General features: G+C 47.4%; 1 protein-coding gene across 8 annotated transcripts in view; it reads right to left on the minus strand.

The window, feature by feature from the left end:
• LOC138792249 (NACHT, LRR and PYD domains-containing protein 3-like) overlaps window positions 1-13,864 on the minus strand; it is a 250,482-nt gene that overhangs the window by 98,505 nt on the left and 138,113 nt on the right. For all 8 annotated transcript variants that reach the window (XM_069969450.1, XM_069969451.1, XM_069969449.1 and 5 more), the window contains 2 exons: window positions 11,408-11,579; window positions 10,861-10,926 (listed from right to left, as the gene is read on the minus strand). In XM_069969450.1, coding sequence (XP_069825551.1) covers window positions 10,861-10,926; window positions 11,408-11,579 — 238 coding nt within the window. The remainder of the gene's footprint in view (window positions 1-10,860; window positions 10,927-11,407; window positions 11,580-13,864) is intronic.

The raw sequence follows: 13,864 nt of genomic DNA on the forward strand, positions 1-13,864 counted from the left end.
CGCCTATAGTTACCCAATAATATGAGGATTCACAATGTCTTTCATAAATCATTTTTAAAAACATATGTAGTTCCTGTGTTTCCAGCAGTCCTCCCTGCTCCTCTGGTTATCCAGGCTGAGCTGGAGTTTGAGGTGGACAAGATTTTGGACTCTTGCCAAGTTCAAAATTCCGTCCAATATCTTGTCCAGTGGAAAGGATTCGGTCCCGAGGAAAATACTTGGGTTGCCAGTAAGAACATACATGCCTCACGCCTTATCCGGCAGTTTTATGCCCGTAACCCCTCTAAGCCTGGTCCTTTGAGTGAGGGTCCAGTGGCCCCTCATAAGAGAGGGGGGGTACTGTTAGGAATATGACTTTGCGCCCCTCGGTCCATGCTGGGCGGTCGAGGAAGCGCTGAGCTTGTCTGTGTTTTTCTTTTTTTACTCTGTCTGAATTGTGTTGTTTTTGCCAGCCACACCCGCTTTTCCTGGCAGACTCCTGGCAGTGCAGGGGTTACTGCTCTGCTTGATCTTATTAGCTAAGCTTGGTGCTGGGATCAGGGCTGGTCCAATCATCTGCTGGACTTAGTCTCTGATCCTAGATAAAAGCAGCAAGTTTCTCTCTTCCCTGCTGACTATTAGAATTTACTCGCCTGCTCAGCTCCCTGTTTAGTTACTCTGATCTCTGTATTCTGGACCTTCTGCATCTGACCTCGACTATTCTCCTGTTTGCCGTCCGTGGCAATTAGGCAGGGTCAGTGGGTGGGGTCAGCTTAGGGCTCACAGTCCGTGTCTTGTCAGACTGCCTTTGCCATACTGACCATAACACCTGAGTCTGGAGCACCGAGGGATGTTTTGTGCAGGCTCCATTTCTATACCGACAAGGAACTGATACTGAGGGAAGCCAGAGACTTTGGCCACATTGTCTATGAGGACACGGAGATCAAGCTATTCCCTGATGTGACTGGACGCACGTTATTTATGAGACGATTATTACAACCCCTGTTGGCTCTGATCAGGGAGAAGGGCGGGACTTATCGCTGGGGACATCCGTTCCATGTAATTGTGAAGAAAGCTGACCGCTGGTTTTACTTGCGATCCCCGGATGACCTTCGAGACCTTTTTGTTTTTCTGGCCGCTGAGCCTATCCCAGTACCCAACTGGCTGACTACACCACGTCCCACGCGTCCGTCGAACCGGAGAAGGCGCTCACCACCCCCTGAGAGGAGACGCGCCATTTCGACATCCCCAGAACGAGTGTCACCTGCCGGCCGAGATCTCTCCATCGGCATGCCACTGGAAGCCTGATGACTCTGCATAGCTTCATTTCATTCTCCTGCAGGGACGGAGCACACCTGTGTTTCCTCTGTTGTACTAACCTAATGTTGGGGGGTGGCTTAGTCTGTTAGCAGGGGATGCGGATCACCCAGGGGTGATACGAGACCACTCAGGGGTGGTACGAGATGAGGTTTCTCATATTGGATATGACCCCCAGTCCCAGGACACTGTTAGACCCCGTTCTATGATTCCATACTGGATCCCACCCCTGCAATCATATGTCTTATCCCCTTGCTCAGTGGCCTTGGATTATGGGTCTCCTGGGTGGCGGGAGGGGGGGGTTCCTTTTCCCTTGTGATGCGATGGGTCTCATCCCTGGATTTTCTCAACACTAGACGGTTTGTCACCTTGTTTGTATTTTCAGTTTGACTTTGGTCTGTTTTAAGTATTCTGCCCCGGGGGGGCCCCTGGGGCTATCCCTCCCCCTGGGGGTGAGGGCCTCCCTGGGTCCTCCCTGGTGTTCTTCTAGATCCCAAGGCGGGATGGGGTCTGGAGCTCCACCATGGTTTTCTACTCTCCCACTTACTCGTCCCTTGGTGTGGGGTACCGATTTGGACCTACCCACGGGACCCTTCTGGGCTTTGCCCTTGCATTTTGGTTGTTTGTGACTAGGATTTTTCTGTCTCTACCTTTCCCTCCTTACTTCCACTTCTCTTCCTTCTTCACCCCCCCCCCCCCTTTTTTTTTTCCTCTTTCTTTCTTTCCCCCTTCTCTCCTCCCCATCCCTCCTACCCGTCCCCTCCTTCTTTTTCCCCTCTTCGTGTCTGTTGGTTACCCTCTTCTTTCTCTCCCTTTGCTCCTTTCCCTCCCCTTCCCCCTTCTCCTCCTGTTCCCCCAGGACATAATGGCGTCCCAACCACCTAATCTCCGGGTTGGTTCCCTGAACGTTAAGGGTCTTCATGACTCTGGCAAAAGATCGATTCTCAGGAAATTTAAGTTACATGTTGTGTTCTTACAAGAGACGCATCTACTAGAATCCAACCAGATCACTCTGACTAATGCCTCCTTTCCCTTTGCCTACCACAGCTTTTCCCCAAACTCGAAATCTAGCGGCTCTAGCATACTGATCTCCAAGGACTTACCGTGGGAACACGTGGCTATGCAGACAGACGAGGAAGGTAGGATGGTCCTCTTGAAGGGCCGCATCGCCACGCACCTGTTTACATTCGCCTCTTTCTATATCCCTACCACGGGTCAGAGTCAAGCTATCGCCTCGATGCTTGAGACAATGGACGATTTTGCAGAAGGTACCTTGGTGTTAGGGGGGGGACTTTAATGTAGTATTAGACCCCACCATGGATTCATCTACCGGTTCCTCCCACCTGAGCGCGGCCTCACTACGCCGTATTGGGAACACTCTGCATGAGCACAGACTGATTGACGCTTGGCGCCTTAGTCATCCGACGGAGAAAGATTATACGTTCTATTCTCCAGCACATAATGTATACTCCAGACTGGATTATATCTTCTTACGCCACCGGGATCTGTCCCTGCTCGTGAGAGTGAAAATTGATAGTATAACTTTTTCAGACCACGCCCTTGTGGTGGTCAGTCTAGACTTTCCTTATCTGCAACGCCCCCAATGGCAGTGGACGCTCAATACGTCCCTCCTTCAGGATCTTGTCATTCGGAAGGATGTGGAAACCACGCTCCTGAATTACTTCCACACTAATGCCACTCCGGAGGTTGGTCCGCTCTCGGTGTGGGAGGCCCACTAATGTGTGGTGCGGGGGGTGTTGGTACAACACGGGGCACGTCTTAAAAGAGAGAGGTTACAGAAAACTCTAAGACTACTGGACCAACTTAGGGAGGCGGAGACTGCACACAAGATGTCCCCGACACCAGTGCACACCTCTGCACTCCTGCAGAAAAGGGATGAACTGAGGTCACATCTTTTGCATAACGCCAAAGCAACACTGGTGAAATGCAAAAGATACTATTATGAGCATGGCAATAAACTGGGCAGGGCGTTGGCTAGGGCCTTGCGAGCACAGCAAGTACACTCCTACATACCCATGATCAAGTCCACTCAAAACAGGCCGCTCAATCTCCTGACAGAGATTGCCGGGGCGTTCCGCAAATATTATGCCAATCTGTATTCCATAGACTCTTCTAACCCTAATACTCTCAGTGAAGGCTTTCGTGAGCGCATACGGCGGTATCTGTCGGAAGCGGGCATGCCGAGGATGGAGGATTCCATAATAGAGGACCTGGAAAGGCCCATATCGGCAGGTGAGCTGGCTACGGCAATCTCAGACTCACACACTGGCAAGGCCCCAGGACCGGACGGGCTTTCGTTGCTCTACTATAAGACATTCCAGAAGCAACTCGCCCCTCACTTCCTGGCTCCTTTCAATTCTGCTTCTTCCACCGGGGAGCTGCCCCTGGACACCACACGAGCCCAAATAGCTGTTATCCCGAAAGAGGGTAAAGATACCTCATACTGCAGTAACTATCGTCCCATCTCCTTGCTGAATGTAGACCTTAAGTTGTTCTCCAAAATCCTTGCTACGTGACTGTCGCCCCTGCTGGAGAGGACCATTCACCCTGACCAGGTGGGCTTTATGCCAGGGAGAGAAGCCAGGGACAACACATTGAGGGCCATTGACCTGATTCACAAAGCCAAAACTCCGGGTTTACCTTTAATGCTCCTATCAACTGATGCTGAGAAAGCCCTTTATGATGGAATTTTGGGCATGGGTCCTGTTTTTATGAATTGGATCTCTGCTCTGTATAGCGCACCGAGAGCCAGGGTTAGGGTGAATGGTCTTCTCTCTGAGGATTTTGCCATAAAAAACGGCACAAGACAGGGCTGCCCCCTGTCCCCTCTAATCTTCATTCTTACTCTAGAACCACTACTGTGTAAGGTTCGGGCTAACATGGATGTGGGGGGAATCCCGGTGCGAGACACGGTTCACAAAGTGGCTGCCTACGCAGACGACGTATTATTTTTTATTGCTAACCCGCGTGTCTCCCTCCCGTCTCTGATGGGTGAATTGGAGGAGTTCTCACGCCTCTCCAATTTTAAAATCAACTTTTCCAAATCAGAGACTCTTAGCTTAGGGCTTCCAAGTGGCCTGGTGTCGTCGCTCCGGGATTCCTTCTGCTTCAGATGGGCTACCACGTCCATTAAATACTTGGGCATCTCCCTGCCTGCAGATCTTGGCAAACTATATACATTGAACTTCCCTCCTTTACTACAAAGAATACAAACACAATGTGCTGTGTGGTCCAGGGGCTACTTCTCCTGGTTTGGGAGATGTTCGATCTTCAAGATGAATATCCTACCCAAACTACTTTATTCCTTTCAGTGTATCCCCTGCCGGATTCCTCCATCCTTCTTTAAATCACTAACTTCCCTACAAATTAAGTTTATATGGAATGATAAAGCATCTCGCCTAAAACGCACGGTCCTGTGTCGACCTAAAAGTGCCGGGGGAGTGGGATTGCCAGACATTCGTACTTACCACACTGCAGCGCTCCTGACCAGGGCTATAGATTGGTGCCGCCACGCAGAGGTGAAATCTTGGGTAGGAGTGGAACAATCTTTCACTAAAATCCCCCTGAAGTGCCTCCCTTGCCTGCACCCATCTAACCTGCCGGGGCTACGCTCACACCCTACTATCGGCCCCACGATTCTAGCCTGTGCCAGCTCAAACAGCCGCTCCTACGTGCTGCCTCATAGATCCCAATGCTGCCCGATACTGGGGAATCCTGATTTCCCTTCCAGCTTAGATGATCCGGTTTTCCGTTCTTGGATTAAAGCGGACAAATTCCTAGTGGAGACGTTTCGCTCTGGTACGGACTGGCTCTCCCTGTCAGCATTGGACAGCATTGTGGGACCCATCCCCCTGGATCCCTGGCGTATTGCTCAAGTACGCCACTTCCTCCGCTCACTGCCTTCCCCTACCGCATACAGTGAATCTAGGTCCTGCTTTGAAGCATTATGCTTAGATTCCGGTAGATTGAGACACTCCCTCTCTCTCACATACGCTGCCTTAATGTCACCCCCAGATCAGCCTACCCCGGATTACATGCTTAGGTGGGAAACAGACCTGAATCTTACTTTGTCTCCACGCCAAAGGGAGAAATTGTTCTCCCTTGCCCACAAGTCGTCCATTTGCTCTGGCATCCAGGAAACTGGATATAAGATTCTGACTCTGTGGTATAGGGTCCCTACAAAACTGCATGCAATATGGCCCGAGGTGGACCCGGAGTGCTGGCGCTGGTGCTGAAGAGGGGACACACCTACATATTTTATGGTCCTGTCCACTCCTGACTCCCTTTTGGGACGCTGTGAAGAGGACTATTTTGCAAGTCACTAAAACCTCGGTAACTCTCTCTCCTGCCTTATTTCTTCTTCAACATTGCTCGCTTCCGACAACAGTGTCCTTACTTCGGTTTTTGGTGATAGCCGTTAGAGCCTGCATTCCTTTATATTGGAAAAAAACGATACACCCTCCTTTGTCTCTCTGGATTGCAAAGGTTAACGAACTGCAGCGCATGGAGGACTTGACCTCCTCCATACACAACACAGGAGCCAAGTACACGAAAACCTGGAACGATTGGCTAGCTTTTAAGGACACGCCTGAATATGCGTCCTTGTTGGTGGTGCTGCCATAGGGTCGAGGACCCGACCTGGGCCTAGCCCGACTGGTGCATCAAACCTCTCAACCTGAGGGTTTGTGATACCCCTCCCCCTTCCCACACATACCTTATGTAGTACCTGCCCCCCCCCCCCTTTTTTTTTGTACTTCCTCTCTCCCTTTCTTCCTCCCTCTCCCTCCGCTCCTGCTCATTCTATTTATTTCTCTTCCTCTTTCTTATTTCTCTCGGTCCCCTTGGGCCATCTGATCTTATTTTGTTTTTGTTTTTTTGTTGGTTACACCCTTGCCGGGAGATGTTCTATGTTTAAAAATTTAACTGGGCAGCGGGAGAGGACGCGACATGGCCCTTGCCTGGTCGGTTAGCTATGGGTTTCTTTGTTCATCACTTTCTTGTTCACGTTCAGAATATTGCCTTATTGATCTCTGTTATGACTACTCTGGTTTATATTGAGAGGAAGGACGGGCGTGTTGCTGCGTCACCTCCGGCTGTCCACAAAATAAAGAATAAAAAAAAAAAAAAGCAGTGAGTCACGTATTCCACAGTATTATAAGTATCTTATATTACAAGTATATATTACAAAAGGTACCTCAGACAGCCAACTGTCTAGCTAACTGTATTGTACCTTGTGAAACAAAAGGACTGTTATTACCATATACTTCATCTTTAGAAATATGTTGCTTTTTTTTTTTTTTTATATTTCTGTTATAGTGAAACAATAAAAGATTCTATGGGAGCTGTGGAACACTTTCTAGAAGAGATGTCTGACTACCCCTACGACAATATAAGTTCAGCTTCATTCTCCCTCTTCATCTCTATTCATATGATCTAAAAAAAACAGAGGGTGACAAAGCAATTGTATTTTCTACACACTTACCCTACAATTAACCCTTTAAGGACAGAGCCAATTTCGATTTTTGCGTTTTAGTTTTTTCCTCCTTGTGCTTAAAAGGTCATAGCACTTGCATTTTTCCACCTAGAAACCCACATGAGCCCTTATTTTTTGCGTCACTAATTGTACTTTGCAATGACATGCTGAATTTTTGCATAAAGTACACTGCGAAACCAGAAAAAAATTCAAAGTGTGGTGAAATTGAAAAAAAAAAAGCATTTTGTTTATTTGGGGGAAATGTGTTTTTACGCCATTCGCCCTGGGGTAAAACTGACTTGTTATATATGTTCCTCAAGTCGGTACGATTAAAACGATATGTAACATGTATAACTTATATTGTATCGGATGGCCTGTAAAAAAATTAAACCATTGTCAACAAATATACGTCACTTAAAATCGCTCCATTCCCAGGCTTATAGCGCTTTTATCCTTTGGTCTATGGGGCTGTGTGAGGTGTCATTTTTTGCGCCATGATGTGATCTTTCTATCGGTACCTTGATTGCGCATATACGACTTTTTGATCGCTTTTTATTACAATTTTTCTGGATTTGATGCGACCTAAATTGCGCAATTTTGCACTTTGGGATTTTTTTGCGCTGACGCCGTTTACCGTACGAGATCAGTAATGTGATTAATTAATAGTTTGGGCGATTACGCATGCGGCGATAGCAAACATGTTTGTTTATTTATTTATTTATTTACTTTTATTTATAACCTGGGAAAAGGGGGGTGATTCAGACTTTTATTAGGGGAGGGGGCTTTTTACTGTTAACAACACTTTTTTTTTTACTTTAACACTTATACTAGAAGCCCCCCTGGGGGACTTCTAGTATAAGTGCTTTGATCTCTCATAGAGATCTCTGCAGCATAGATATGCTGCAGAGATCCATGAGATAGGCACTCGTTTACTTCCGGCTGCTGCAGCCGGAAGTAAACGAGTGCCGAGCCGGGGACGGCGCCATCTTGGAGCGGTCCCCGGCCGGCTTCAGAAACGGAGATCGCTCCTCCGGGATAACATCCCGGAGGAGCGATCTCCTCCACTAGACACCAGGGAGACGCTGGATCCGGTAATCGGATGCAGCTGTCATGTTTGACAGCTGCATCTGATTACTGTATTAGCGGGCACGGCGATCGGACCGTGCCCGCTAATACCTGCGGTCCCGGGCTACACGCGGCACCCGGGACCGCCGCGGTTCAGAGCGGGGTCGCCGCGCGGCCCCGCTCTGAACTCCCTTACCGGCATCAGGGCGTAAATTTACGCCCGATGTCGTTAAGGGGTTAAAGAGCACCCGAACTGGAGACAAGAGTCGTGTTGTCTCTGAAAGATAGTGTCCATGTTTTTGTAGCACTGGATAACCCCTTTAAGTTCCGTCAATGTTAAGCTGTACCTGTTATTATATTTGTTATTTTCCTATATAATTTGTGGTCACTTAATAACTTTCAGTACAATGTCTGTTCAAGTGTTTTTCGGCATAAAAGTTAAAAATACAGTATATATAATATTTACTGTTTGAGCATCACATATCAAAATAGTTTATGCCGGGACCTGCGTGTTCCTGATTATAAGATTTTATACTGCTCAATGTTGTTTCATCATACATAAATATTGAAAAAAAAAGAATTGATTATAAAAAAATAATTAAAAATAAAGTTTAAAAAAAGTGTAAATTTTTTTTTTCTTTTAAATAATCCTAATGTGCTGCTCCAGGCCCAGCTATTTGTAATAGTATTTGTGTAATGTCCCCTGCACGACACATACACTGATGCTTTATGGCAGCTCCCAGTGCATAGAAGCCAATAGACGGCTCCCGTCCTGTCTGATTTGCTATGCAAATGCTATACACCGCTCACAGCTCAGGAACAGCAGAGGTCATAATTGTGGACAAGGATCTGACTAAAGGCCCTATTACACGGGGCGTTTTAGAGGAGCAAACGAGCGCTATTAGCGCTCGTTTGCTCCTCGTTCCCCGCTTGCTGCCGCCGCTAGTCAACGCGGCGGCAGCCAGCGGGTGAGTGCGGGAGGGGCGGCGGGGGGGCTGCTCGGAGGATCGCTGATCGTCCGGGCAGCCCATAGGATATAGCAGCGCCTGCTGCAGACGCTCCTATTCAACGGAGCGACGGCAGCAGATCGCTGCTATATCAGTCGCTTGTTTTTCAACATGTTGAAAAACAAGCGACTGCAACGATCAGCCGACATGAACGATGTCGGCTGATCGTTGCACTCTATTCCACGGGAAGAATATCGTTCGTAGCGGCCGGTATCGGCCGAATACAAACGATATTGCTCCTTTAAACGATCCGTGGAATAGGGGCATAAGGAAGGTGTACAGGGACTGCCAGGGGTTGTGGTGGAGGTAGGAAGTGCGAGGTGGAAGTACGAGAAGAGTTTAGTTGCAGCATGGCACTCCAGTCAGAAATAAGCTGGGGTGTAAAAGCTACAGATGTATGGCTCAGATTAATGATGTCACAAAGATACCCGCCTTTCAGTCAAGAGCCGCTGCCTCACATGCTACTTCAGGAGCAGTGGCCATTAGAAGACCAAACACGTGTTGGTTATTAAACGAGGGCCACTGCAGATTCTTTGGCCTCAGCAAATTTAAGCATAAATGCTCCACACGCGTGAAGGCCTGCAAGCTGCAACCAGAGTCACCAAACCAGGTAGACAGGTACCTGCAGCCGAAGGACAGAACCCAAGTGAGCGTGGACGAGATTCGCCAATGGCAAAATAGGTATCCCAATAGGCAAGCAGTCAATATGGTATTGGAAGGATTTTTAGATGACTTTTTTTTTTAAACCCTTTAACCTACCTTTATCGTCTACATGGTCAGACAACTTAAAGTCAGCCAAGCTGCACCCACAAGTATTGAAAGAAAAATTTGAACAAGAAGTAGCATTGGGTAGAATAGAAGGCCCCTTTAACTACCCTTCATTTTCTAATCCCAGAATATTTCCATTTGGCATGGGTCTCCAAACTCCGGCCCTCCAGCTGATGCAAAACCACAATTCCCATCATGCCCAGCCAGGTAAAGCTTTGGATTTGGCTGTCCTGGCATGATGGGAAATGAAGTATAACAACAGCTGGGGGGGCCGCAGTTTGGAGACCCATGCTCATTACGTGTAGTCCAAAAAAAGAATCCAGTAAATTTAGGCTAATTCATCATCTATCGCATCCGAAAGGCAGTTCAATTAACAATATAATCTCAAAAGAGGATGCCACCATTTCCTATGTCTCTTTTCACAGGGCGGTCACCATGTTAAGAGCTGCAGGTCCGGGAGTCCTTCTAGCAAAGTCGGACATATGATCCGCTTTTAGACTTCTCCCAGTCCACCCGGAATGTTATCATCTTCTAGGTTTCCAATTGGATGGCACAATTTATTATAACACCTGCTTGCCGATGGGCTGCTCCATATCATGCCACTATTTTGAATTGTTCAGTTCATTCCTTGAATTGGTGGTATGGTATAAAGCTGGTAGTAATGCCATCATACAACACCTCAACGACTTCCTGTTTGTGGCTCCAGGTGATGGAAACATTTGTCAATTTCTACTCTTCCTTTTTGTTTTTCATGGAGAGGTTTGGGGTTCCCATTGCAGCAGACAAAACAGAAGGTCCAACTACTTTGCTTTCCTTCCTAGGTATAGAAATAGATTCTCTACAGATGGTCTTTACAATACCAGCAGATAAATTAGAGAAACTAACATCTATGGTAAATGGTTTTCTCGCTGTGAAAGAAGTCACTCTGCAGCAGAGCTTTCTCAGACGCCTGTCACTGGCTACGAGAGGTGCTTGCCTTCCTGGGCATTACATCCGCCTTCCTGGGCATTACATCCGCCTTCCTGGGCATTACATCCGCCTGAAGCCGCTTAATCCTGCTCTGTAAATGGCTGCTGGAGAAATACTGATCATGTCCCTTGCTGACAAGTTCTATTATTTTGCCCCTTCCAGCAGTGATTACGCCCCACAGACCTGCATGTGCTGATCCGTCCACCACCAAAGCTCTTTCTAGCATTGTGATGATAATACGGTTATATAATGTACACTTACCTATCAGCTTTGGGGTAAGTTGGTGCCCATCTTTATCCAGTATGATTTGCTCCACCAGAGAGTCACCTAATAAGAGATGAGAGATGTGAGGGATTCCCTGTATAGCCGCCATCACTGCTGCATGAAGAATAATAATGTACATACATTAGAGCCCAGGAGCTATGGGCTACATCATCAGCCACTGGTCAGACTCCATATCCATTCACAACCATCTGGTTACATTAATCTCAATGTTCCCAATTTCTTTTCCCTTTTAACCACCGTTGTACACAATGATGTTAGCCAGAGTCCGGAGTATGTGTGTAGCACCCTGACACATAGCAGCACCCCCAAGGTTTGTGGCCCAGTCAGTACTGCGACCTCTGCCATCCCTATAGCTTCACCCCTGAGAAACATTTTCTGGTGCGTTGGTCAGATCGGTAGGAAGTTTTCTCTGCAGCAGGTAAATGGGAATCAGCTCCAGATCCAGAGGGGAGATCTTATTATTGTGTTCTATGTAAGTAATGACAACCCCTATTCCATGCTGACGTCTCATCCACAATGATACCTGTATGACGGACTTCCTCCAGTACAGCGTGCAGGTCAAGGGAGCCATGATTCTTCTGTAAGACGTATAGACTGACCCACAATGCTATCACAGCTTCTCTTCCTCTGTCATACATATCCCGTAGTAACGTCCGGGCCAATGTTCTTCTATCATCTTCTAGACTCTGGTATTCCTAGAACACAAGAAAGATCCGACATAAGGAACATTATACAAAGATAAATCACAGCAAAGGGTTAACCCCCCAGTTCCCTCCTGTCATACAGCACAGGTGCCCGTCCAGCGATATACCAGAGGATGTAAAGCCATAATATTACCTGTTCTGTCTGCGTACAGGTACCCCCGGGGGCAGCTGTGCTGTATGGTGTTAGATAGAGGGATCTAGGATACCCGGCTAATGGATGGGGGGCGCTATACATGTATATTGGTATGGTACTGAGCTGTGCTGTATGGTGTTAGATAGAGGGATCTAGGATACCCGGCTAATGGGGGGGAAGGGGCGCTATACATGTATATTGGTATGGTACTGAGCTGTGCTGTATGGTGTTAGATAGAGGGGATCTAGGATACCCGGCTAATGGGGGGGGGGGCGCTATACATGTATATTGGTATGGTACTGAGCTGTGCTGTATGGTGTTAGATAGAGGGATCTAGGATACCCGGCAAATGGGGGGGGGGGGGGGGCGCTATACATGTATATTGGTATGGTACTGAGCTGTGCTGTATGGTGTTAGATAGAGGGATCTAGGATACCCGGCTAATGGGGGGGAGGGGCGCTATACATGTATATTGGTATGGCACTGAGCTGTGCTGTATGGTGTTAGATAGAGGAGATCTAGGATACCCGGCTAATGGGGGGGGGGCGCTATACATGTATATTGGTATGGTACTGAGCTGTGCTGTATGGTGTTAGATAGAGGGATCTAGGATACCCGGCTAATGGGGGGGAGGGGCGCTATACATGTATATTGGTATGGCACTGAGCTGTGCTGTATGGTGTTAGATAGAGGGATCTAGGATACCCGGCTAATGGGGGGGGGGGCGCTATACATATATATTGGTATGGTACTGAGCTGTGCTGTATGGTGTTAGATAGAGGGATCTAGGATACCTGGCTAATGGGGGGGGGGCGCTATACATGTATATTGGTATGGTACTGAGCTCTGGGTTATTTATTATGCTGTAATATTGTGGTCCTGTGTGTGGAATTATCTTTGTGTAGTTTTATATTCCCTACAATATAGGGGAGAGCAGGAGGCGAGGAGCCAAATAAATCCCACATTCTGGGAAATTATAAAGACGGTTTCTTTCCTTGTAAAAGATGGTCGGCAATAATGGAGTCATACAGAAAGGGGAAGGATATATAACGTGTCAGACATAAGGGGAGACCTATTCTATTACATGTCCGTGCAATAAACTTGTTATACGCAGAAGAGAGAGCTGGGAGTGTAAGGATGGGGGAGCATGAGCACAATATAGAAGGAGGATATAGGCCCCCCCTTATCTAGACACTTTAAGGATAAACACACTGGACGTCTCAGTAACTGCGTTTGTGGCGTTATTGAAGTAATAAAATGCAACTGGAGAGGACAAGTCAATACATTTGGCAGACAGCGGAGGGTGCAAGAGGCATTATATTCAATGAATAGGACAAGCAGAACTTCAAGCGGAGTCCGCGGCACGAGCTCCACCAGAATTACTCAGTGTGAATGAGCCCTTAATGCCAAAACATTTGCATCTTTGAGAGTTTCTTCTGCACGGGGAATGTATATAAGGAAAGCGGAAAGAGGAGACGGACAGACGGAAAAGGAAGCAGAAATCTTCCAAAACACGTTCAGGTCTTCTGTCCCTCTCCAGCATCCGTTTGTGTGACGTCACAATCAGTGATGAGAAAACATTGGAGAAACAAACACTCGGTATTCAGTCCCAGCATTTGGAGAAGATGGATTTTCTCGTCTGAACCTGAACATTTTTGTTATCCGCTCATTGTGACGTCCCGTTATACTACACCGACACTTCACTGCCTGGAACGCACCGCCCACACTGTTTTGGATTTATTCATGGATTTCACGAACAACTGGAATCCCCTGTGGAGGAGCCCCCCATAAGACTATCCCTGGACGTCCGGTTAGGGCTGCGGTTATGGTAGTATCATCCTTATTCCCTGTATAACGGTGAAGAGTGGACATAACCAGCAGTATAACAGGTGGAGTAGAGTTGGATCATCAGTGTATAGTACATTACCAGCAGTATATCAGGTGGAGTAGAGTTGGATCATCAGTGTACAGTACATTACCAGCAGTATATCAGGTGGAATAGAGTTGGATCATCAGTGTATAGTACATTACCAGCAGTATATCAGGTGGAGTAGAGTTGGATCATCAGTGTATAGTACAGTACCAGCAGTATATCAGGTGGAGTAGAGTTGGATCATCAGTGTACAGTACAGTACCAGCAGTA

This window comes from Dendropsophus ebraccatus, chromosome 5, assembly GCF_027789765.1.
Source record: "Dendropsophus ebraccatus isolate aDenEbr1 chromosome 5, aDenEbr1.pat, whole genome shotgun sequence".
NCBI classification, from domain to species: Eukaryota; Metazoa; Chordata; class Amphibia; order Anura; family Hylidae; genus Dendropsophus; species Dendropsophus ebraccatus.